Raw genomic sequence first — 25,711 nt, forward strand, 5'->3', positions numbered from 1 at the left:
CATATTGTCAAGACATGTTTTTATACAACATAATTGGCCAAAGATGCAACTATCACCTGCTGCATGCTTCAGTAACTGCTCCAAAGATTACTATAAACCGGCAGCCACACATTGACCATTGTAATCGATTAGCATTTCCATTCTTAACATGTAAAGCTCCCAGTTTCAGTAAAAGCTCACCTGCTGGACCAGTCCTCCCAGCTGAAGAAGAATTTACTGTGCTGCACTCTCTCTTGACAACACATCATTCATAGCCATAATTAAGACAGCATTCTTACAGGGTTACGAGACTTTGAAAAACAAAGATGCATTCCAGGTTTCATTATTGATAGCTAAACATGATATAAGAATGAGGTGGCATTCAGTTTCATTTAGTTACACATTGCGTCAAGGAAGAAAAAAACAGTGTCTCAATCATTTGTGTATCTATAATAATTGTCTTTATTGTGACCACTGCCACTGGACAAAAATGTGTTAATTTCAAGGTGAAGTTCTTTTACAACACATAAACAAGTTTTTGTAATGAATTCAACATAGCAGAACTATTATTTGTAATTACAAGTTTAAAACATCAAAGAACCATGTATGTTATCATACATCAGTCAACTTTTTATGCTCAGTGCACATTGACTTGCAAGAATTGAAGACACGGAAATGGTGCAGCAGTACCTCCCAGTGGTTCCTTAAAGCAGCAATCATAAGAATAAACAATACCAAAGCAGCCTCCCCACCCCTGGTTCGGTAAAAGGCTAAGGGATCGGGCTGGAGAAATGTAATAACTCAAATTCATAGACAGAGCTATAGATGCAAAGATTGACCATCCAAGATATCCAAATTATAGTTTTAACCATGTTTTGAGGCTATACTGTGTTTGCTTACATTTTCTTTGTTTACAAACATTGGAGTAAAACAAGCTTATATTTTGGGTTCTGATGGGGTAAGACAGTTGAACTAAGCTCTCATGTGGCATTTATAAGTTACATTTTTCAGGAATCAAAGGGGTACATATATAGTTAATTTATAAGTCCAAAAATTGATGTAGTAACTGCTGATTGCCCCTTTAAAGGTAATATTTACTCAAATACTAAATCTGAATTTCTGGGATGCTTTTTTATCCACACTTGATGGCATTATATTTGTCACATGGTTATCACAAAGCAATTTTTAAAATAATGTGCATAAAATCATTGCATCCTATTTTGAGTTACCACCTCAAAGCTTTGCATCCAAGTCCTCTTTTGTGAAACTGGAATAAGGTCCAGATAAGAAAGACACGGTCCTCTGTTTCAGCTAGCTTTTCAACATGCATCTTTCTCTGTACTGATATTGTTGTGCAGATATTACAAAGAACTGGTGTCAACATGATGATCCTATTGAAACGCTGGTAAATCAGATATCTCTTGTAAGCCAAACACTGTTAGGCTTACATGTAGTTCACCATTGCTTTACAGTGGATAGTAATGTCTGTTGTATACATTGTTTGTTGGGCCACAGGACAGGCAGTAATCAGATCTTCTCCACATAGTTCCCAGGGAAGAGTCCTTCCTTGCCACGAAACCTGCCTCTCCACCAGCCTGATACATCTGCAGGGGAACACAGAGAGACGAACAGCTGTGGACTCCATACACAGTACAGCCTTATAACTAATCCAAAACAGGTCTGAGCATGAATTGATGCCGTGAGCTTATTCAGGATCAGCACTTCAAGCATAACAACACTGGTGTAGTAGTGCCAAGCATCCAACAAGTTCTATAGTCTCTTCTGCCTCTTTCTTCTCACCCTTTTCCTTTGTTGAGATGGACACAGTTAGTTTCTTCACAAATAGACAATTGAGTACTATTCTATTCCCTCCCTACGTGTTCCTCACCTTCATTGAGCAGGTCGATGACATCATTGGCGTCGAAGCTGAGCTCGTCTGTGTCCTGGCCAGCATACTGGTACAGCGCCCGGCAACGCGGGCCGGTGGGGCGGGGCTGGGACTTGGGCCGGCTGGACGGGGCCGGGGGTGGCCGCTGGCTGCTGATACTCCTCTTCCTCTGCATTCTGGAGAGAGGGAAAGGGGGATGAGAGAGACGGAGAGAGAGAGAGATCAGAGAGACAGGGAGAGAGAGAGATGAGAGAGACGGAGAGAGAGAGAGATGAGAGCTCAACTCCAATCCTTCACTGCAGATAGTATATTTTGTGAATGCCCACTGTATGCTCAGTTTATTCAGCTCACCCAGACACGCCCTGGTCAGGCACGTTGAGGAAGTCCAGGTTCCCCTGCTGAGTCTGAGCCGAGCCTCGTCTTGAATTCTGGGAGGCCTGTTTGGGGAGGGCGGCGCTGGGGGGCCGGTTCAGTTTCTGGGGCACAGAGTAGGTGTGCTCTGGCTGCTGTGGCGCTGGAGCAACTCTACCTCTGGCTGCACCATTCTGGTGCCCTAGTCAAAGAAGAGGAACCCAGATACCATCAAAACACAAGACATACAGTATACTATTCATACACTAAGACCTCTAATATCTCAACATAACTATCACAGTGGTGGTACACAGTTCATAGTAAGCACTGCAAGGCCATGTTCATGGAGTGAGGCATGCTGATGATGTAGGAACATATCTGGACCAAATAATGAGTTTACCTCTGCTGGGAGGCTGATTCCTGCCTCCTCCATGGTTCTGTGGAGATCCCTTCTTGGTGGGCTCTGACAAAATAAACATGTAGAGTTTTAAACTATGACATATTAGGATTAATAGGATATGTTATATACTGTACACTGTATTGAGTCAGACTTAGTATTTTATACATGTCTATCTATATCAATGTCTCTTTCCTCCTTCTGTATGTGATTCTCTCTCTTCCTGCTACTCACTGGAGGTCTTGGGCAGGCCATCTCCCACGGTGATGGTGAGGGTCTTTCCAGCTGGTCTGATTTCTGCCAGGTCCCCCTGTCCCCTCTGGAATACCACAACACGGGTGCCCCCTCCACCCCAGCCCTCCTTCTTCACCCGGAACTCCAGCCTATAGAGAGCCACAACAGTGGACATGAATGAAATGATCATTTTACCAGATGCTTTTATCCAAAGTTAACTCGATCAATTAAACTATGGAGACCACACATAGAGAGTCATATAGCAAGGCTGTTCCTATCCAGTATGTGTGTAGTCATACCTGTCATTGAAGGAGAGAGACAGCTTGTTCTTGGTCACTTCTTCATAGCGCTTACAGAGCAGGCTGAGGAACTCAGTCTTGAAGTTGGACTCCAGCAGACTGTCATACTGAGCCTCATGCACGATGAAGAAATCATCTTGTCTCATACTACAGGGAGAGGGAGAAAGGTAGAAATGGAAAGATTTGAGGGATTGGCGTTGGTAGAAGACAATAAGTGTCACACACAGTAGGCTGATATAGCAACGTAAAAAAAAAAAAACATATCCTGTGTGATCAGTTCCTGTTTATTAATGACAACACTGACCACAAAAGCTCTCATTGGTACTGCCTGGAAATACATCACATTGAACTGTTATATGCTATTCTAAGTTTAGCAGTGAGAAAAAACCCTTACCTGAGAGAGACAGAGTGGATGCTCGCAAACTCCAGCTTCCGTTTTAACACCTCCTTTATCTGTCCCTTCTCTGGCCCCTTCTTCACCTTCTCTCTGCCTATCAGGTAGATACCCTTGGGAGACAGAATCAGGTCCCTCTTGATGGACTTGAGAGAGAGAATGGGAGGGGGCGAGAAAGAATGAGAGTGAGAATGAGTGGGTGTAAATGGAAGATGGAAGAAGTTAACCCAATGTTGTGCTGTTAACCCTGGCCTTGGCTCTGTTTTCCTCACCGCTCTGTGGGGGGAGGGAGAGGTAGACTCACCTTGAACCTGCGGTCAAACTTGTTGACAGAGTCTGCAAAGTCGACTCGCTCCCTCTTGGCCATGAACTGTCTGAGCTCAGGCCTCTGCTCCAGGCCCAGGTAGTCTCCTACAAAGTTCCTGTTGATGCTGTTCCTCCTCCGCTCCTTAGAGTTGTACAGGATGTCCGAGGCTGTGGACAACATGCGAGAGAGGTCATGTTAAGTAAGACCCTTCCAGGACATATTCATTGCTGTATATTCATTTTCTGTATTTACATTAATTTATGTATATTCATTTTTCTTCCTTGTTTCATCCCCACACACCTCTCTAGGATCATTGACACACTTACCCTCCTCCCTCATCTGTTCATATTTCCTCCTGGCGATGTACTTCCTCCAGGCCTTCTGGATGGTCCTGGCGAACAAGTCGAATTTCCTCTCCCGCATCTCCTCCAATAGGAAGAGCTAGGAGAGACGGAATGCTTTGATCAAATAAACCATTTTACACTATACAGATGAATACCTCACACCTTTTTTGTAAAACATTTCATATATTCATTTAAACCGGGAAGTCCCATTGAGATAAAATAAACAGCACTTTTCCCAGGGAGACCTATGTGGGCCCCTACCGACTCTGGGGCCTTGACGAAGACCTTGGAGCGCCCCATCTGGTACTGGTCTGTGTCCATGTTGACAGAGCGGAGGAGATGCAGGACCCCCTGCTGCTCTCCCCCCTGCCAGGACGGCCACGTCTCCGCCGTCAGAATGGCATACCTGCAGGCCACACATAGAGGGTCAGGCACTGGGGAGAGCATACACTACCCCCCCCCCCCCCCCCCCACACACACACACACACACACGCACACACACTGAGCGGACACAAAGCAGACACTGAAGGACACACACCTAAGAGTAAGTAAGACTCACCTCTGTAGGAACTTATTGAAGACTCTGCGGTAGGCGTAGCCGGCTCGACGTACACGGATGTTCTCCCGCAGCCCAAGGTACTCCACCTGGTGCTTGGCCCTAAACACATAGGTTCATCATCCCCTTTATTCTAATGTTCCAAACTATATAGTCATAACTCCCTGCTGAATTCTCTGAATGTTCTGCTATTGCATATTTGTTGTCTGTTGGGGGGTGTAATAGGGACAAACCGGCTCTCCTCCCAGTCCTTGGGTCTCTTAGTCTCGTTGGGTTTGATACATCGGATATAGTGGGGGGTGCACTTCATCAATGTGTTCACCAGATCATTGGCTTGTTTCTGTAGAGAGAACATAAGAGATGGATGTACCACCATGTAGCTACTAATAACCTCAAACCTATGGGTGTACTGTTACACCCAGCCACTGAACCACAGTGCTGGCAGTAGAGTGGGGACAGTTACCTTGATCTTAGAGCTAGCAGTAGTAGGCCTGCTCTTCTTGTCTGTGTTGAGGTTTTCAGAGAAGAGGCTGCGGATGAAGTCACTGTGGGGACAAAATGGAGGACCACATTTAATTGATTTTCCCAAGCCTTGGTTATTTTGAGACACGTGTCTGTTAAGGTAAAGATAGAGGCATACGTACTGTTCACTGCTCTGCATGAGTTCAATGAGGTCAGTAAAAAGCACGTCCCGGTTTCTCTCACAGAAGCCGTTTATTTCGTAGGAGACCTGAGGTGACATGACACATCATGTGTAAATATCAACATTCACACCGACCTTAACATTTCACTCACATGTCTACCTACCCACTTCCCAATGATGGAACATTCCTATCTACCTCAGCCTAGAAGTGTCTACTTCTATCTGTTTTGAGTGTGGGAAGGCGTGTCCTCTCCTGGTACCCACCTTGCCTGCGTAGTGGTGGATGACAAAGCCAGAGTTCCAGCTGTTGAAGTGTTCGTGAGTGCCGACCGCCGCCGAGAGCTTCTGGAGCAGGGTGCCGTCTGCCCCCTCACCCTTGGCATGCATGGTGGCACACACATCATCCAGCACACTCATGATGCCTGGCGGGTTCTGGATGGGAGGGGATTGTTAGACATGTAGAGTAGTAGCCACAAGTAGAATATAGATACATTTGTGGAAATTGCATTGATATATTGTCATTTTTGGCTCACCAACTTATTCTCGATGAGGTCACACACAACCTTGTTGTTGAAATACTCAATTGGTGTCCACTTGATGCCTTCCTGAACATACTCTTCCTGGGAGAAACATAGAGAGATAGACATTGTAATGCCAATATAACTTTTACAACATCCAAGACACCTCGTAAACTAAATTAAAAGTGTTGAGATTTGAGAGTGGTTTGTACCTGTTCAGCCTTCAGTGTCAGCTCAATAAATATCTGTTGTAGCTTCTCGTTGACAAAGTTGATGCAGAACTGCTCAAACCCATTCCTCTGTCAGAAAGCACACATCCAAGTTAAAGAGAATGTTACGATATAGCTATGTCTTGTCTCGTTTTCCAATCAGAGATGTATATTTCTATGTATTTAATATACAATTTACCTGGAATATCTCAAAACCATATATGTCAAGTACTCCTATGCTGTATTCTTCATGAGGTTTCTGTATGGCTTTGTTTATGGCCTAGTAATAGGAGAGGAAGAGAGAGGAGAATTAGTTAGTATGAAATGAATGTGTCATCATTACTGTATTTGTGTCTGTGTGTGTATCATTGCAGTGTATAGTAGATGTCCCTGACCTCCACCAGGTAGTCAAAGAGTCGTGTGTAGAGGGCCTTAGCCAGGGCGTCGCGGGTATAGGTGGCTTGTTCCTGGTTGAGTGTCACATCGATGGACTCAGACTTTCCACCCCACTTCGAGTCCATCTTTCTGCTGGTCAGTTTCTCTTGCAGACGCGTTGGGTCAACACCCAGCAGATAGGCAGGGAAGGCAAGCACTGGGAGGGAGGAAAGACAAACAGAACAAACAGAACACCTGTTTATACATTAATTCCTGCTTTCATTATGGCAAAAGTGTGTTTTAGTGACTATCCCTCTCCAATGTTTTTTCACCTTATGGGGAATGTTACATTGATGCTTACTTGTGCATGTGCATCTCTGTGTGCATGTCTTCATGTGTGTGTATTAGGCATGTTTGTGCTCTCCCACTCACAGTCAGTGCTCTCCACCTGCCCATAGTTGCCTGCTTCTATGAAGCTGATGTTTCCAAGGTGCAGGATTCCTGCTATGATCTGCAGCCCCTGAGCCTGGTAAGCCTCTGGGATCCCAATCACATTCATGGCTTCCTGTGGACAAAACTCAACACTGAAATCTATGGTCCTGTACAGAGCGCCATTACTGCTGGCCCTGACAACACACAAGGACTGGGAATACACAATAGAACAGTATATTTAGCTAATTATAAGCCTGTATTACGAATATACACTACCGTTCAAAAGTTTGGGGTCACTTAGAAATGTCCTTGTTTTCCATGAAAACATACATGAAATGAGTTTGAATAAGAAATATAGCAAAATGCATAGGAAATGTAGTCACTGACAAGGTTGGAAATAATGATTTTTAATTGAAATAATAATTGTGTCCTTCAAACTTTGCTTTTGTCAAAGAATCCTCCATTTGCAGCAATTACAGTCTTGCAGACCTTTGGCATTCTAGTTGTCAATTTGTTGAGGTAATCTGAAGAGATTTCACCCCATGCTTCGAGTGGCGCAGTGGTCTAAGGCACTGCATCGCAGTGCTAGCTGTGCCACTAGAGATCCTGGTTCGAGTCCAGGCTCTGTCGCAGCCGGCTGCAACCGGGAGACCCATGGGCGGCGCACAATTGGTCCAGCGTCGTCCAAGGTAGGGGAGGATTTGACCGGCAGGGATGTGGGTTCGTTTCCCACGGGGGGCCAGTAAGAAAAAAACAAAAAAACTAACAAAAACAAACAAAAAAACATGTATGCATTCACTAACTGCAAGTTGTTCTGGATAACAGCATCTGCTAAATGACTTAAATGTAAAAAATGTAAATGTAAAAATGCTTCCTGAAGCACCTCCCACAAGTTGGATTGGCTTGATGGGCACTTCTTACGTACCATACGGTCAAGCTGCTCCCACAACAGCTCAATAGGGTTGAGATCCGGTGACTGTGCTGGCCACTCCATTATAGACAGAATACCAGCTGACTGCTTCTTCCCTAAATAATTATTGCATAGTTTGGAGCTGTGCTTTGGGTCATTGTCCTGTTGTAGGAGGAAATTGTCTCCAATCAAGCGCCGTCCACAGGGTATGGCATGGTTTTGCAAAATGGAGTGATAGCCTTCCTTCTTCAAGATCCCTTTTACCCTGTACAAATCTCCCACTTTACCACCACCAAAGCACCCCCAGACCATCACATTGCCTCAACCATGCTTTACAGATGGCATCAAGCACTCCTCCAGCATCTTTTCATTTGGTCTGCGTCTCAAAAATGTTCTTCTTTGTGATCCGAACACCTCAAACTTTGATTTGTCTATCCATAACACTTTTTTCCAATCTTCCTCTGTCCAGTGTCTGTGTTCTTTTGCCCATCTTAATCTTTTCTTTTTATTGGCCAGTCTGAGATGTGTCTTTTTCTTTGCAACTCTGCCTAGAAGGTCAGCATCCCAGAGTCGCCTCTTCACTGTTGACGTTGAGACTGGTGTTTTGCGGGTACTATTTAATGAAGCTGCCAGTTGAGGACCTGTGAGGCGTCTGTTTCTCAAACTAGACACTCTAATGTATTTGTCCTCTTGCTCAGTTGTGCAACGGGGCCTCCCACTCCTCTTTCTATTCTGGTTAGAGCCAGTTTGCGCTGTTCTGTGAAGGGAGTACTGCACAGCGTTGTACGAGATCTTCAGTTTCTTGGCAATTTCTCGCATGGAATAGCCTTCATTTCTCAGAACAAGAAAAGACTGACGAGTTACAGAAGAAAGTTATTTGTTTCTGGCAATTATGAGCCTGTAATCGAACCCACAATTGCTGATGCTCCAGATACTCAACTAGTCTCAAGAAGGCCAGTTTTATTGCTTATTTAATCAGCACAACAGTTTTCAGTTGTGCTAACATAATTTCAAAAGGGTTTTCTAATGATCAATTAGCCTTTTAAAATGATAAACCTGGATTAGCAAACACAACATGCCATTGGAACACAGGACTGATGGTTGCTGATAATGGGCCTCTGTACGCCTATGTAGATATTCCATGAAAAATCAGCAGTTTCCAGCTACAATAGCCATTTACAACATTAACAATGTCTACACTATATTTCTGATCAATTTGATGTTATTTTAATGGATATTCTTGATTGAGACATCACAGAAGCACTGGGAGCAAATTTACACTTATATTTACACTACCATTCAAAAGTTTGGGGTCACTTAGAAATGTCTAAGTGACCCCAAACCTTTGAATGGTAGTGTAAATATAAGTGTCAATTTGCTCCCAGTGCTTCTGTGATGTCTCAATCAAGAATTGCTCACAAAAAAAGTGTACTCTATGTTTTAAGCCCTGATGGCGTAAGGTACCATTGTCTCCTGAAAGTCCTTGCTGTCGTTTGTTCCGTCCACTTTGTATGTCCCAGACTGGTTCAGGTAGTAGTAGTAATCTGGACTCATGATGCCCAGGGTTTCTTTCTGCTGGGGGTTGGCTCCCTCTATTAGCTAAATACAACAGTTCAGACAAAACACAACTGAAATTTACAGCACATGAATTACACATAAACAATTCATACCCAATTATGAAACCCTACAGAACCGTTAAATCTGTGGTGTAGGGCGAGAAAGTCAAACACATTGTCATTGTGGGTAGCTGTGTCACTGCTGGCCTAGCTCAGGGCCTGACTGACCTGGTAGTAGACATGGAAGTTCCTCTCGTTCTCGTTCTGGCTCACCACTCTCGACTTCTCAAGGAGGAAGTTGGAGATTTTACCACCGTCCGGCTCTCCTCCTCTGCTAAACTGGATCTCAAAGTATTTACCCTGTTAGATCAGAACACGCACAAAAACATATCACTCAAATTAGACATGGTTGATTATTATGACTTTATGGTTATGGTCCGGGTGGCAGGTAGCCTAGTGGTTAAGAGCGTTGGGCCAGTAACCGAAAGGGCGCTGGTTCAAATCCATGAGCCGACTAGGTTAGAAATCTGTCGAAGTTCCATTGAGCAAGGCACTATACCCTAATTGCTCCTGTAAGTCGCTCTGGATAAGAGCGTCTGCTAAATGACTCAAATGTAAATGGGAATGGGTTTGTGGCCCTCTGTACTGGTAGAATGGAATTATCAGAGCAGTGACACAAGATGTACCACGAAGTGTGGTAAACTCCCTAAAAATATATTTGCATTATATCTTTACATTACGACACAGCTTGTTGACCCCACCCAGGATTTCACCTCAGCTCAGTCTTCTCAAGCTCTTTCATCTCATTGTGTTGTTCTACCGTAATAGAGGCAGGAAACCCCAGAGGTGACATGCACTCAGCTACAAAGCCTGCACTGTTGCATGTGGATGTGGTTAGGAGTTGAGATTAACATTTCAGGATCTCAGGAATATGGAAAGAGGAGAGGGTGAACGGTGACTGTTGCATACTGCTGCTGGGGTATATAGTCTGCAGAATGCAGATCGTCTCTGGTAGAGCACAGGAAAACAACAGTTGGCAAGTGGTTTCAGAAATGATCAGTTTACAGTATCAGTCTTACTTTATTAGCCCACACACAGTGTCTAGAGAAGAGGAGGAAGAAAAAGATGAGGAGGATAGAAAGACAAATAAGGGAAAGGGGAGGCTGGTTGCTGTACGTATCACTCACAAAGCGACTGGAGTTGTTGTTGCGGACAGTCTTGGCATTGCCAAAGGCCTCCAGTAGAGGATTGGACTGGAGGATGATGTCCTTCACATGCTGACAGACACATACAGAGAAACATCACAACACAGCACTTCAGAGTTTCCTTCACAGTCATTAGTAATGAAAATGCTAAAAGTAGAAATTAGTAATGGTAATAGTAGTAATAGTAGGATTAGTAATGGTAATAGTAGTAATAGTAGTATTAGTAGTATTAGTAATGGTAATAGTAGTATTAATAGTGTTAGTAATTGTAATAGTAGTAATAGTAGCATTATAAGTACTAGTATTAATACTAAAGGTAATGGTAATAGTAGTAATAGTAATATTAGTAATAGTAATAGTAGTAATAGTAGCATTGGTAATGGTAATAGTAGTATTAGTAGTATTAGTAATTGTAATAGTAGTAATAGTATTATTAGTAGTAATAGTAATGGTAATAGTAGTACTAGTAGTAATAGTAGTACTAGTAGTAATAGTAGTAATAGCAGTATTAGTAATGGTAATAGTAGCATTTGTAATGGTAATAGTAGTATTAGTAGTTTTAGTAGTATTAGTAGTATTAGAAATTGTAATAGTAGTAATAGTAGTATTAGTAGTAATAGTAGTAATAGTAATGGTAATAGTAGTAATAGTAGTATTAGTCATTGTAATAGTAGTATTAGTAGTAATAGTAATAACAGTAGGTAATACCTGCACTTTATCACCTCCTCCTGATACTTTGGAGATGTAACTCATAATGTATTTGGCAGCCACAGTCTTCCCAGCTCCACTCTCCCCACTGGGCACAACACACACAAAACATACAGACATATTAAAGGCAATGATAACCCTCTAATTTACACCTCTACATCTTGTCAAAAAACTTTGTGTGAAACTTTTTGTGAAGGTGATCTATGGCTGCACATGAAATTCTCTGTTTATTTTATACTAAACAAAAATATAAATGCAACGTGTAAAGTGTTGGTCCCATGTTTCATGAGCTGAAATAAAATATCCCAGAAATGTTCTATATGCACAAAAAGCTTATTTATCTCAAATTTTGTGCACAAATGTGTTTACATCCCTGTTAGTGAGCATTTCTCCTGACAGGTGTGGCAAATCAAGAAGCTGATTAAACAGCATGATCATTACACAGGTGCACCTTGTGCTGGGGACAATAAAAGGCCACTCTAAAATGTGCAGTTGTCACACAACACAATGCCACAGATGTCTCAAGTTTTGAAGGAGCATGCAATTGGCATGCTGACTGCAGGAATGTCCACCAGAGCTGTTGCCAGAGAATGTAATGTTAATTTCTCTACCATAAGCCGCCTCCAACGTTGTTTTACAGAATTTGGTAGTACATCACAACGGTCTCATAACCGAAGACCACGTGTAACCATGCCAGCCCAGAACCTCCACATCCGGCTTTTTCACCCGCGGGATAGTCTGAGACCAGCCACCCGGACAGCTGATGAAACTGTGGATTTGCACAACCAAAGAATTTCTGCACAAACTGTCAGAAACCGTCTCAGGGAAGCTCATCTGCGTGCTCGCCGTCCTCACCAGGGTCTTGACCTGACTGCAGTTGTGCGTCCTAACTGACTTCAGTGGGCAAATGCTCACCTTCAATGGCCACTGTCACGCTGAAGAAGTGTGCTCTTCACGGATGAATCGCAGTATAAAAAATGTACCGGGCAGATGGCAGACAGTGTGTATGGCGTCATGTGGGCGAGCGGTTTGCTGATGTCAACGTTGTGAACAGAGTGCCCAATGGTGGCGGTGGGGTTATGGTATGAGCAGGCATAAGCTACGGACAACGAACAGAATTGCATTTTATCAATGGCAATTTGAATGCACAGAGATACTGTGACGAGATCCTGAGGCCCATTGTCGTGCTGTTCATCTGCCGCAATCACCTTATGTTTCAGCATGATAATGCACAGTCCTGTGTCGCAAGGATCTGTACACAATTCCTGGAAACTGAAAATGTCCCAGTTCTTCCATGGCCTGTATATGTCAACCATTGAGAATGTTTGGGATGCTCTGTATCGACGTGTACGACAACGTGATCCAGTTCCCGACAAATCCAGCAACTTCGCACAGCCATTGAAGAGGAGTGGGAAAACATTGCACAGGCCACAATCAACAGCTTGATCATTTCTATGCGAAGGAGATGTGTCGCGCTGCATGAGGCAAATGGTGGTTTTCTGATCTGTATTCCCAGTCATGTGAAATCCATAGATTAGGGCCTAATACATTTATTTAAATTGACTGATTTCCTTATATGCACTGTAACTCAGTAGAATCTTTTAAATTGTTGCATGTTGCGTTTATATTTTTGTTCAGTATAGTAAGAAAGGAAACGACACACTGATTGTTCTTTGGTTCTTTGTTAGTTCTGAGAAAAGCAGTGAGAGTAAGTGTTCTTGGGTAGCATGACGCACATGAGAAGGCCTAAGGTGCGTCACAGAGAGGCACAGAGAAGAACTAGGCCTCCATACTGCCTGCCAGCAGAAACAGATAGCAGTTATGACACTGGTATAATAACACACCTGATAATAACACACTGGTTCTCCTGATCGATCATCATGTTCCTGTACATGTTATCAGTCAGGGCATAGATGTGGGGAGGGTTTTCATACTGGGCCTTTACATGGAGAGAAAAACGAGAGAGACAAAAACGAGACAGAGAGAGTGAGAAAACAGAGAGAGAGAAGAGAGAGAGAGAGAGAGAGAGAGAGAGAGAGAGAGAGAGAGAGAGAGAGAGAGAGAGAGAGAGAGAGAGAGAGAGAGAGAGAGAGCGAGAGAGAGAGAGAGAGAGAGAGAGAGAGAGAGAGAAAAGAGAGAGAGAAAAAAACAGAGAGAGAGAGAGGAGAGAGAGTGAGAAAAGAGAGAGAGAAAAGAGAGAGAGAAAAGAGAGAGATAGTGAGAGAGAGAGAGAAAAGAGAGAGAAAAGAGAGAGAGAGAAAGAGAGAGAGAGAGAGAGAGAGAGAGAGAAAAGAGAGAGAGTGAGAGAGAGAGAGAAAAGAGAGAGCGAGAGAGAGAGAAAAGAGAGAGCGAGAGAGAGAGAATAGAGAGAGAGAGACAGAGAGAGAGAGAGAGAGAGAGAGAGAGAGAGAAAAGAGAGAGAGAAAAGAGAGAGAGAGAAAAGAGAGAGAAAAGAGAGAGAGAGAGAGAGAGAGAGAGAGAGAGAGAGAGAGAGAGAGAGAGAGAGAGAGAGAGAGAGAGAGAGAGAATGGAGCGGAGAGAGGGAGTTTAATATACAACTACTAAGGTAAACAAGGAAATGAATGGGCACATAAAGACCAAAGTAAACATTGAACAATAGGATGGTTTACTCACAGCCCCTTGGTAGAGTTCAATTTCCCGGTCAGTGAAGTAGGGCATCTGTTTGAATGGGTTCACTGATATCAACACAGAGCCAATATAGGTCTGCACATGACAGTTAAGGAATAGGTAGGGTGTTTCTGGTGAAATCGTGGAATATGATATTGAAACAATCACATCGAAATTGTTGATGATGATGTAAACTTTTCAAAAAGACAAATATCCCAAACCATAGTTTCTCCGGACTGTATAATACACAAAAATAGAATGCTTTTTTTCACACAAAGAATGAAGTAAGTCTCGAATGTGCAGTAAAATGTGTACTAAAAACAGGGTAGTGTGCTGTGAAGTCACACAGTGCATCCAAAAGAGGAACAGTGCAGTCCTATTATTGCATACATTCATGTGTGTCTGCGCATGTGATGAGGTTGAGTGAGTATGTATGTGTGTTAGCATGTGATGAGGTTGAGTGAGTATGTATGTGTGTTAGCATGTGATGAGGTTGAGTGAGTATGTATGTGTGTTAGCATGTGATGAGGTTGAGTGAGTATGTATGTGTGTTAGGGAGATGAGGCAAGGATGGTATGTATGTTTGTTATTGTGTTGTTGCTACTGTGTGAGTACAAACATCAGCTGTGCTCACCCATGATATATAGAATGGAAGGACCTAATGCTATGGGCCAGTGGAATGACCTCAACGATCTCAATTCTCAAATCTCTCTACATGGTTTAAAGCCATTTGTAACAGTTTTTTGTTTGTGTGCATGTGTGTGTGTGTGTGTGTGTGTGTGTGTGTGTGTGTGTGTGTGTGTGTGTGTGTGTGTGTGTGTGTGTGTGTGTGTGTGTGTGTGTGTGTGTTTGTGTATGTGCCTATAAATATATCAGTCAGAGAGCGTGTGACGGGACAGGTCGTGTCTTCACAGTGTACTTCCCCACTGAGACATTTGTGAGAAGTGATGAAGGAAGGTCCCTAACATACAATGAAACAGGATACAAAGATGTAGTCGTCCATGTATCTCTTCTTCAGGTTCTCCACAATTGCGTCTTCACTGATCTTGGACAGTAGCACCATGTCGTCCACACCACTCTGCTTGACATTCTGACTCTGCCAGTGGTACTTACTGCCCTGCAGGACAGAACGGTTAGGGTTAGGGAATGCACACCATTTTTATTTGTAATTGAGGCAGAGAAAAAAGCAGAGGTAGATCTATAGATTACCTAGTTCATACTAAATGTGAGCTACAGTACATTATGAGAGGGTATCTACAAAGGAGAAGGCAGGGTATAGAAAAACAGAGGAAGCACGGGCCTTCTGCAATTGGAAGTCATGTGCACCAGCAGACAACAGAGAGAAGTTTCTCAGCAGCAGGGTCTCTCTGTGTATAACCATGTCATTAAGAATGTGACTAACTGTGGTTATCAGTACAGGAAGCTGAGGACAGTTACCAGGCAACGCTCTGTAGATGAGGTGAGCATATGCCAATATGGCCATCTCTGTAAAGTACTGCTTCCCACACTTACAGTGGGGGAAAAAAGTATTTAGTCAGCCACCAATTGTGCAAGTTCTCCCACTTAAAAAGATGAGAGAGGCCTGTAATTTTCATCATAGGTACACGTCAACTATGACAGACAAATTGAGAAAAAGAAATCCAGAACATCACATTGTAGGATTTTTAATGAATTTATTTGCAAATTATGGTGGAAAATAAGTATTTGGTCACCTACAAACAAGCAAGATTTCTGGCTCTCACAGACCTGTAACTTCTTCTTTAAGAGGCTCCTCTGTCCTCCACTCGTTACCTGTATTAATGGCACCTGTTTGAACTTGTTATCAGTATAAAAGACACCTGTCCACAACCTCAAACAGTCACACCCCAAACTCCACTATGGCCAAGACCAAAGAGCTGTCAAAGGACACCAGAAACAAAATTGTAGACCTGCACCAGGCTGGGAAGACTGAATCTGCAATAGGTAAGCAGCTTGGTTTGAAGAAATCAACTGTGGGAGCAATTATTAGGAAATGGAAGACATACAAGACCACTGATAATCTCCCTCGATCTGGGGCTCCACGCAAGATCTCACCCCGTGGGGTCAAAATGATCACAAGAACGGTGAGCAAAAATCCCAGAACCACACGGGGGGACCTAGTGAATGACCTGCAGAGAGCTGGGACCAAAGTAACAAAGCCTACCATCAGTAACACACTACGCCGCCAGGGACTCAAATCCTGCAGTGCCAGACGTGTCCCCCTGCTTAAGCCAGTACATGTCCAGGCCCGTCTGAAGTTTGCTAGAGTGCATTAGGATGATCCAGAAGAGGATTGGGAGAATGTCATATGGTCAGATGAAACCAAAATAGAACTTTTTGGTAAAAACTCAACTCGTCGTGTTTGGAGGACAAAGAATGCTGAGTTGCATCCAAAGAACACCATACCTACTGTGAAGCATGGGGGTGGAAACATCATGCTTTGGGGCTGTTTTTCTGCAAAGGGACCAGGACGACTGATCCGTGTAAAGGAAAGAATGAATGGGGCCATGTATCGTGAGATTTTGAGTGAAAACCTCCTTCCATCAGCAAGGGCATTGAAGATGAAACGTGGCTGGGTCTTTCAGCATGACAATGATCCCAAACACGCCGCCCGGGCAACGAAGGAGTGGCTTTGTAAGAAGCATTTCAAGGTCCTGGAGTGGCCTAGCCAGTCTCCAGATCTCAACCCCATAGAAAATCTTTGGAGGGAGTTGAAAGTCCGTGTTGCCCAGCGACAGCCCCAAAACATCACTGCTCTAGAGGAGATCTGCATGGAGGAATGGGCCAAAATACCAGCAACAGTGTGTGAAAACCTTGTGAAGACTTACAGAAAACGTTTGACCTGTGTCATTGCCAACAAAGGGTATATAACAAAGTATTGAGAAACTTTTGTTATTGACCAAATACTTATTTTCCACCATAATTTGCAAATAAATTCATTAAAAATCCTACAATGTGATTTTCAGGAAAAAAAATTCTCATTTTGTCTGTCATAGTTGACGTGTACCTATGATGAAAATTACAGCCCTCTCTCATCTTTTTAAGTGGGAGAACTTGCACAATTGGTGGCTGACTAAATACTTTTTTTCGCCACTGTATCTACCACAGTGACAACCAGTAGTTATGGTATCTGTTGAATATGCTACCCATAGGAGTCTGTGGAATGGGAGGGGACTCAGCTTAAAGTATACCATTGGGCCACAGATAGAACAATGAGACAGATATTTCACCGGATGTATAAATGTGAAGCATCCAGTTCTCGTTTCCACTCATTGGAAACGACATCATGTGGTCTATCTTGGGTTAGTTATACAAATCTTTAATTGGGCCATGGTTTGGTGATTTCTTTACCCAAAGTGAATGTAGTGCATTTTAAAGTAACTGCCAAAAAAAGGACTCTCTTTTCATTTTCAGCTCCCCTCCCATTCCTATGCCCTCAATATGATGATCACGTCCACCACATCGTGCAGAGAGATTCCTGACATCCTCATCATCACATAAAGAGTTGAGGTGAACCAGGTTTGGCCAACAATGTTGTATTACACTGTATGATATGGTCTTGGCCTTGTCTGGGTTCCCAACACTGTTTTGTTTTGATGTGTGGTAGATTCTGAAAATAGGCCTAACATGGATACTGTGGTCTGAGTTCCAACTCTCTCAACCAGCTAGTGATAACTTTGGAGGAGAAGGTTCTAGTGAGTCATTCAACTCTCTGGCCAATCAATCAATTATATTCAATTATCAATAAGCTACCATGTACATTAGATACTGTAAGAAAACCAGCAGTACTTCAGTCCTTGAGGGCTGGTAATTGAATCTCTGTTGTAAAGAATGATGCTCATTTTTCATGTGAATAACCTGACTAAGGCTGTTTGTTTGTCACACATTTCAGACCACATCCATCAGTTCTCTGCTCAGCACACAGAAATGGCCTCAGCTGGGTGAGACCAAGGTTCTGACTGCTCAAATATTTTTGGTCTCTCTCTCTGACGCTCTCTCTCACACATCTACAGCATGGCACTGACACCTTGTTTTCACATACCAAATCAGATTATCCATTTGTTTGAAATTAAAACTATACAAAATATTCAAATAAGAGAGCGACAATAAGACAGCAATTGGGTTAGAGAGAGACAGAGACTCAGAGAATAAGAAAGCAAGTTTTCAGTTCATCTACAGTATCTCAGCTCTTTACCTTGGTTGTACCATAGTCATAAACACAAGTGTGATGATATTAGAAGAGGAAGCACTGATATAAAGGTGGACATGGAGGACAAAAGCCAAAAGCTTTAAATAGCAAAGTGCTGATATGACTGTTGATCCAGTGATATGTTAAAATAGCCCACTTTCTGCTGTGTAGTGTCAGACCTGGGAGATGCTTTGTGTGCTCAGAGAGAACTACTGTAATGTATTCCATCCATCATCAATGTGACTACTGTGAGTGAGTCAGCCTGTTGCAGAAAAAGTCATGACAAGGCATCCAAAATCAATCTATCAATGAAATAAGTCTTATTGTAAGCTTAATGTAAATTTGTCCAATTCAGCTATCTTAGAAAATATTTTGTGTGTTCGCGCATCCAGCAAGGAGCAGGTTCTGTGCTTGGGAGTGTGTGTGAAGAGGAAGTGTTGTGATAGAAACTATAGTCCCCTCTGTCTCTCTGTCAGGGCTGCTGCACTTCCCCTCTCACACTTCACCACTACATCTTGTGAAACCCTCTCGACTTTTCAACACGTCACTGTTGCTCTTCCATTCCGGACAATACTATAGAACTTCTTTAAACAGTCCCCCCTTACATTTACAATTTAATCATTTGGCAGGCGCTCTTATCCAGAGTGACTTGCCATTAGTGCATTCATCTTAAGATAGCTAGGTGAGACAACAACATACTGTATCACATATCGTAGTAAGTACATTTTTCCTCAATAAAGAAGTTATCAGCAAACTCAGTGCTAGTAGGAAAAGAGAAGAACAAGGGTTAGACCTTACGCAGCTCCTCAGGAACAATAGTCCCCTCTACTGCTGGTTTTCACATTTGATAGGACAGTTTGTAATGCTTTTGATCACTATTGTCGTACCTATATGTATTTTCTATGTCTTGTTAACGTCATGAGAATCCAATCTCTGGTTATGAAAAAAACTGGTTGTAGTAGCAGCAGAGCAGTTTTATTAACTACTCCATAGTGTACAGCACACTCTTACAAAAATGTGATGATATAGGATTTAATCAATGCTTCTATCCCTCTTGACTAGAAACACTCACTATAACCTGAGTGGATACTAACAAGGCTTGTCAGTCAAAAGAGGAACTGACAGCATCTTCTCCATTTAAGGAGTTAGAGTCTCTACTACTTGATGTCCACTGCCTCCTGTTCTGCAGCACTTTGTTGTATGATTGTTGTTGACACGAGTGATAGAACACAACAGTTATCTATTTTCCATTCATCATCTTGACATAAGATGAACACCCACTGAACATCACAGTCAGCTGTTGCCAGGCTTCAGAGTGTGATAAGTGCCTGGATCTGGGCATAATGTGAGAGACTTCACTGTACAGCTGAGTCAAGTGACCTCAACGTAACATATGAGACCATGTTCTTCAGAAAGTCTGTCAGAGAGAGGAAACCATCACAGGAGGCTGTTGAGGGGAGGATGGCTCATAACGGCTCATAATAATGACTGGAATGACATGGAATGACAATGGAATTGTTTTAAACACAAGGAAACCATTTGCTTGATGTGTCAATGCTATTCCATGAATTCTATTCCAGTCATTACTATGAGCCTGTCCTCCCCAATTGAGGTGGCACCAGCCACCTGTTCTCAGCATATACAGTAGATGGAGAGGATAGACAAGTCCTAGTGAGGAGAGGCTGCAATAGTCTAGGTGTGTGTGTGAGGTGGAGGTGTGTTACCATCGTGCCAGCGGTGTGTGTGCCCCTCTCCTTCCACGGTTCTGCACCAGGTGTTCAAAGTCCAGAGTATGTGTGTCGGTAATCCCACATTTGCCCCTTCACAGCACGACCATCACAGTCAGGAAGTCTCCAACACACAGTCAGACAGACAGACAGAACAGCCACCTAGAAGACTTTTAACATTCAAAGCGTTCAAACGTACTTCCTCATACTCCCACAGACCCAGAGCGAAACAAGAACTGCTCTGCTACAGACTTAAGAGGACACAGACACACACACACAGATACAGACACACACACACAGCTACAGACAGACACACACACACACACACACACTCACACAAACAGACAGACACACACACACACACACACTCATCCTAGATCTATAGGTACCACTTCTTCTACTCTGTTGCATTTTCAGTTCTTCATACAGTCATGGTCTAAATGTTTAGACCTAATTAACAGTCAATGTTGATACTGTTAGGGGCTGTTATATCATACATTGTTAAAGTCCATGACATACTTAATCTTTGATACAGACATTATTTTCATATCATGAATACCTCCTCTATAACATACCGATACTTTAACTGATGATCCTCTAAGCAGAAGTCTATGGCACTTCTGTGTTTGATTTCTCATCTCTCTCTACATGATGCTTCAGTTGTTTACTCACTACTCCACCCAGACTGTGGTTAGTTTCTCATCTTTAACATCTGAAAGGCTTGCAGTGAATTGCACTACACCCATAACGAACTTTAAAACGTTTAATTAAAAAGATACATTTTTTAAAGGGTTTTTACATGACATGTTCTACTCTGATTTAGCCACTGTCTCCTGTATTCCTGACCCCGAGTTGGCTCTAGAAAATGTATCCGCCATATTTATTCCTCTAGCAGATTAACACGCCCATTTTAAACAATACAGCGTCAAAGATAGATTTAACCCTTGGTTTTCTTCTGCGCTATCTGAGCCCATTCAGATGAGAAATCAGGCCTGGGCCAAAGCAAGGAAAACTGACTCTGTAGTGGACTGGCAATCTTTCAGACAATTGCGAAACAGATGTACTATCTCGATTAAGAACGCTAAATCAAGCTACTTTTTAAGCTCTATTTCTGACTCTGCTGGTGATCCTTCTAAATTTTGGAAAACAGTAAATGCACTGAAGCGTACAAATTCCTCTTCTTCCCTGCCTAAGCAAGTTCTGTCTGACTCTGGCATCAAACTGAGGAGAAAGGGATAAGTGATGCTATTAATCATCATTTTATCTCGGCAGGCTTTTTATTTGAGAGAAACTGTGGTTTAATTGACCCTGGTCAGTCAATCGACAGCTCCTCCCTCTACCAGCCTCTAGCTGACTCGACGGTTAACCGTCAATGTCTAGTGAATCTTTGTTTTAATTTCAACAATTTACTATCTGTGGTGCTAGATGCCTTGCTTAAGATTGATGTATGTTTGATCCATTTTTGCTGCAGCTCTCTGCCCCCCTGATTGCAGAATCATTAACCCATATTTTTAACCTAATGATTATATGTGGTACTATCCCCAAGGTTTGGAAGGCGGCCCATGTACTCCCCCTTCACAAAGCCGGTGACCCTTGTGACCTAAATAATTATCGCCCTATCTCTAAACTTTCTTGCCTAGCTAAAATATTAGAATCCTTAATTCATTCTCAGCTAAGATCTTTCTTATCTTTGAAATGTATTCTAAATGTACATCAGTCGGGTTTTAGACCAGGTCATAGCACTATCTCTGCTGCATCCCTAGTTATAAATGATGTGGTTAACTGTATGGATAAAAGACAACATTGTGCTGCCCTCTTCATTGACCTGCCAAAAGCTTTCGAAACTGTTGATCACTCACTGCTAATTCAGAGGCTTTCCTCAATTAGCCTAGACCAGGCTGCATGTAACTGGTTTAAAAATTACTTGACAGATAGAACTCAATGTCTATCTACTGATGGTGTTAAATCAGGTTTCCTGGATATGACGAAAGGTGTCCCGCAGAGGTTGATTCTGGGACCTGTACTTTTTACGGTTTACATTAACAATAAAATTGTAACCTGCTCTTGTATACCGATGATACTGCTGTGTATGCTATTGCCCCCACGGTTGACCAGGCTCTATCTGAACTACAGTCTGCCTTCATTGTCTTACATAAAAACTTTATTGACCTGAAATTAGTATTGAATGCAGGTAGAACTAAGTACAGTGCATTCAGAAAGTAAACATTTTTCCACATTTTGTTTCGTCACAGCATTATTGAAACATTTATTAAATACACAAAAATCCTCAGCAATCTACACACAATACCCCATAATGACAAAGCGAAAAAATGTTTTTAGAAATTTTTATAAAAAATGTTTTTTACAAATAAAATAAATACCTTATTTACATAAGTATTCAGACCCTTTGCTATGAAACTCGAAATTCAGCTCAGGTGCATTATTTTTCCATTGATCATCCTTGAGATGTTTCTACAACTTGATTGGAGTCCACCTGTGGTAAATTCAATTGATTGGACATGATTTGGAAAGGCACACACCTGTCTATATAAGGTCCCACAGTTGACAGTGCATGTCAGAGCAAAAACCAAGCCATGAGGTCGAAGGAATTGTCTGTAGATCTCCGAGACAGGATTGTGTCGAGGCACAGATCTGGGGAAGGGTACCAAAACATTTATTCCATTCTTAAATGGAAGAGGTTTGGAACCACCAAGACTCTTCCTAGAGCTGGTTGTCAGGCTAAACGGGAGAGAAGGTGTCGTATCGAGTGAGTGGTGGCAATTATTGCTGATAAACAAAGGAGTCTGCTCATACTGAATCCTTGATCATAAGTTTATTCAGATCACAAGCTTCAGCATAAGTGACAGGTGACATGACACCCGGAGAGCGACGCCTCAGAATGGCCGCTCTGCCTCTCTTCTTCGTTTACCCCTATTTATAAACAATGCAAAAAGATGGGCTCCCTCTTCTGGCCAATCACCAGTCTCCCCTGTCTACAACACACTTCCTGTCTGTTGTATGTGGCGTTACACTAAAACATTCCCTCTTGATACTAAAATCAACATTCTTTCAGTTCCACTCAAAAAACATTTAACACCATGATAATCTCAATACACTACAAAGGGTCAGGGAGGTGACCAAGAACCCGATGGTCACTCTGACAGAGCTCCAGAGTTCCTCTGTGGAGATGGGAGAACCTTCCAGGACAACCATCTCTGCAGCACTCCACCAATCAGGCCTTTATGGTGGAGTGGCCAGACGGAAGCCACTGCTCAGTAAAAGGCACATGACATCCCGCTTGGAGTTTCTCTGGTCTGATGAAACCAAGATTGAACTCTTTGGCCTGAATGCCAAGCGTCACGTCTGGAGAAAACCTGGCACCATCCCTACGGTTAAGCATGGTGGTGGCAGCATCATGCTGTGGGGATGTTTTTCAGTGGCAGGGACTGGGAGACTAGTCAGGATCGAGGGAAAGATGAACGGAGCCAAGTACAGAGAGATCCTTGATGAAAACCTGCTCCAGAGCACTCAGGACCTCAGACTGGGGTGAAGGTTCACTGAGTGTCCTTGAGTGGCCCAACCAGAGCCCGGACTTGAACCCGATCGAACATCTCTGGAGAGACCTGAAAATAGCTGTGAAGCGGCTTTCCCCATCCAACCTGACAGAGCTTGAGAGGATCTGCAGAGAAGAATGGGAGAAACTCCCCAAATATAGGTGTGCCAAGCTTGTAGCGTCATACCCAAGAAGACTCTAGGTTGTAATCGCTGTCAAAGGTGCTTCAACAAAGTACTGAGTAAAGGGTCTGAATCCTTATGTAAATGTGATATTTCAGTTTATTTTGTATTTTTATAAATATGCAAACATTTCTAGAAACCTATTTTTATTTGTCATTATGGGGTATTGTGTGTAGATTGATGAGGGAAAAAAACGTTATAATCCATTTTAGAATTAGGTTGTAACATAACTAAATGTGGAGAAAAGGAAGGGGTCTGAATACTTTCCGAATGCACTGTACACTACCAAAGGTTTGGACACACCTACTCATTCAAGGGTTTATCTTTAGTTGTACTATTTTCTAAATTGTAGAATAATAGTGAAGACATCAAAACTATGAAATAATACATATGGAATCATGAAGTAACCAAAATATGTTTGAGATTCTTCAAATAGCCACCCTTTCCCTTGATGACAGCTTTGCATACTCTTGGCATTCTCTCAACCAGCTTCATGAGGTAGTCACCTAGAATGCATTTCAATTAATTAATTCAAGTGGCGCAGTGGTCTAAGGCACTGCATCACTGTGCATCGCAGTGCTAACTGTGCCACTAGAGATCCTGGTTCGAATCCAGGCTCTGTCGCAGCCGGCCGTGACCGGGAGACTCATGGGCGGCGCACAATTGGCCCAGGGTAGGGGAGGGAATGGCCGGCAGGGATGTAGCTCAGTTGATAGAGCATGGTGTTTGCAACGCCAGGGTTGTGGGTTCGATTCCCACGGGGGGCCAGTATAAAAAAAATGTATATGTATTCACTAACTGTAAGTCGCTCTGGATAAGAGCGTCTGCTAAATGACTAAAATGTAAATGTAATTAACAGGTGTGCCTTCTTAAAAGTTAATTTGTGGAATTTCTTTCCTTCGTAATGCGTTTGAGCCAATCAGTTGTGTTGTGACAAGGTATGGGTGGTATACAGAAGATAGCCCTATTTGGTAAAAGACCAAGTCCATATTATGGCAAGAACAGCTCAAATAATTAAAGGGAAACGACAGTCCATCATTACTTTAAGACATGGTCAGTCAATACGAAACTTTTAAAGTTTCTTCAAGTGCAGTCGGAAAAACCATCAAGCGCTATGATGAAAACTGGCTCTCATGAGGACCGCCACAGGAATGGAAGACCCAGAGTTACCTCTGCTGCAGATGATAAGTTCATTAGAGTTATCAGCCTCAGAAATTGCAGCCCAAATAAATGCTTCACAGAGTTCAAGTAACAGACAAATCTCAACATCAACTGTTCAGAGGGGACTGTCTGGACCTATGTCAGTCTCTATGGGGGTGCCACAGGGTTCAATTCTTGGGCCGACTCTTTTCTCCGTGTATATCAATGATGTCGCTCTTGCTGCTGGTGACTCTCAGATCCACCTCTACGCAGACGACACCATTTTGTATACATCTGGCCCTTCATTGGACACTGTGTTAACAAACCTCCAAACGAGCTTCAATGCCATACAACACTCCTTCAGTAGCCTCCAACTGCTCTTAAACACTAGTAAAACTAAATGCATGCTCTTCAATCGAACGCTGCTGGCACCCGCCCACTCGACTAGAATCACTACTCTCGACGGGTCTGACCTAGAGTATGTGGACAATTACAAATACCTAGGTGTCTGGTTAGACTGTAAACTCTCCTTCCAGACTCACATTAAGAATCTCCAATCCAAAGTTAAATCTAGAATTGGCTTCCTATTTCGCAATAAAGCCTCCTTCACTCATGCTGCCAAACATGCCCTCGTAAAACTGACTATCCTACCGATCCTTGACTTCGGCGATGTCATTTACAAAATAGCCTCCAACACTCTACTCAGCAAATTGGATGTAGTCTATCACAGTGCCATCCGTTTTGTCTCCAAAGCCCCATACACTACCCACCACTGTGACCTGTACGCTCTTGTTGGCTGGTCCTCACTACATGTTCGTCGTCAAACCCACTGGCTCCAGGCCATCTATAAATCACTGCTAGGCAAATCCCCGCCTTATCTTAGCTCATTGGTCACCATAGCAGCACCCACCCGTAGTCTGCGCTCCAGCAGGTATATCTCACTGGTCATTCCCAAAGCCAACACCTCCT

At 42.9% G+C, this 25,711-nt stretch overlaps 1 protein-coding gene across 1 annotated transcript; it reads right to left on the reverse strand.

Moving 5' to 3' along the window:
* Positions 1-420: 420 nt before the first annotated feature.
* On the reverse strand, positions 421-20,056 carry myo1f (myosin IF). Its single transcript, XM_084164585.1, has 28 exons — positions 19,865-20,056; positions 14,919-15,050; positions 13,940-14,029; positions 13,150-13,244; positions 11,306-11,393; positions 10,580-10,669; positions 9,621-9,752; positions 9,301-9,435; positions 6,927-7,059; positions 6,515-6,711; positions 6,319-6,399; positions 6,123-6,209; positions 5,926-6,012; positions 5,657-5,824; positions 5,394-5,479; positions 5,213-5,294; positions 4,983-5,089; positions 4,753-4,851; positions 4,455-4,599; positions 4,176-4,290; positions 3,847-4,016; positions 3,543-3,688; positions 3,149-3,295; positions 2,850-2,998; positions 2,619-2,681; positions 2,219-2,420; positions 1,868-2,043; positions 421-1,583 (listed from the first exon to the last, which is right to left on the reverse strand). The coding sequence occupies exons 1-28, from the start codon at positions 19,865-19,867 to the stop codon at positions 1,507-1,509; spliced, it is 3,282 nt and encodes a 1,093-aa protein (XP_084020711.1). The 5' UTR covers positions 19,868-20,056; the 3' UTR covers positions 421-1,506.
* Positions 20,057-25,711: the final 5,655 nt, after the last annotated feature.

Source organism: Coregonus lavaretus (genome assembly GCF_964263955.1).
Source record: "Coregonus lavaretus genome assembly, chromosome: 6".
Lineage (NCBI taxonomy): Eukaryota > Metazoa > Chordata > Actinopteri > Salmoniformes > Salmonidae > Coregonus > Coregonus lavaretus.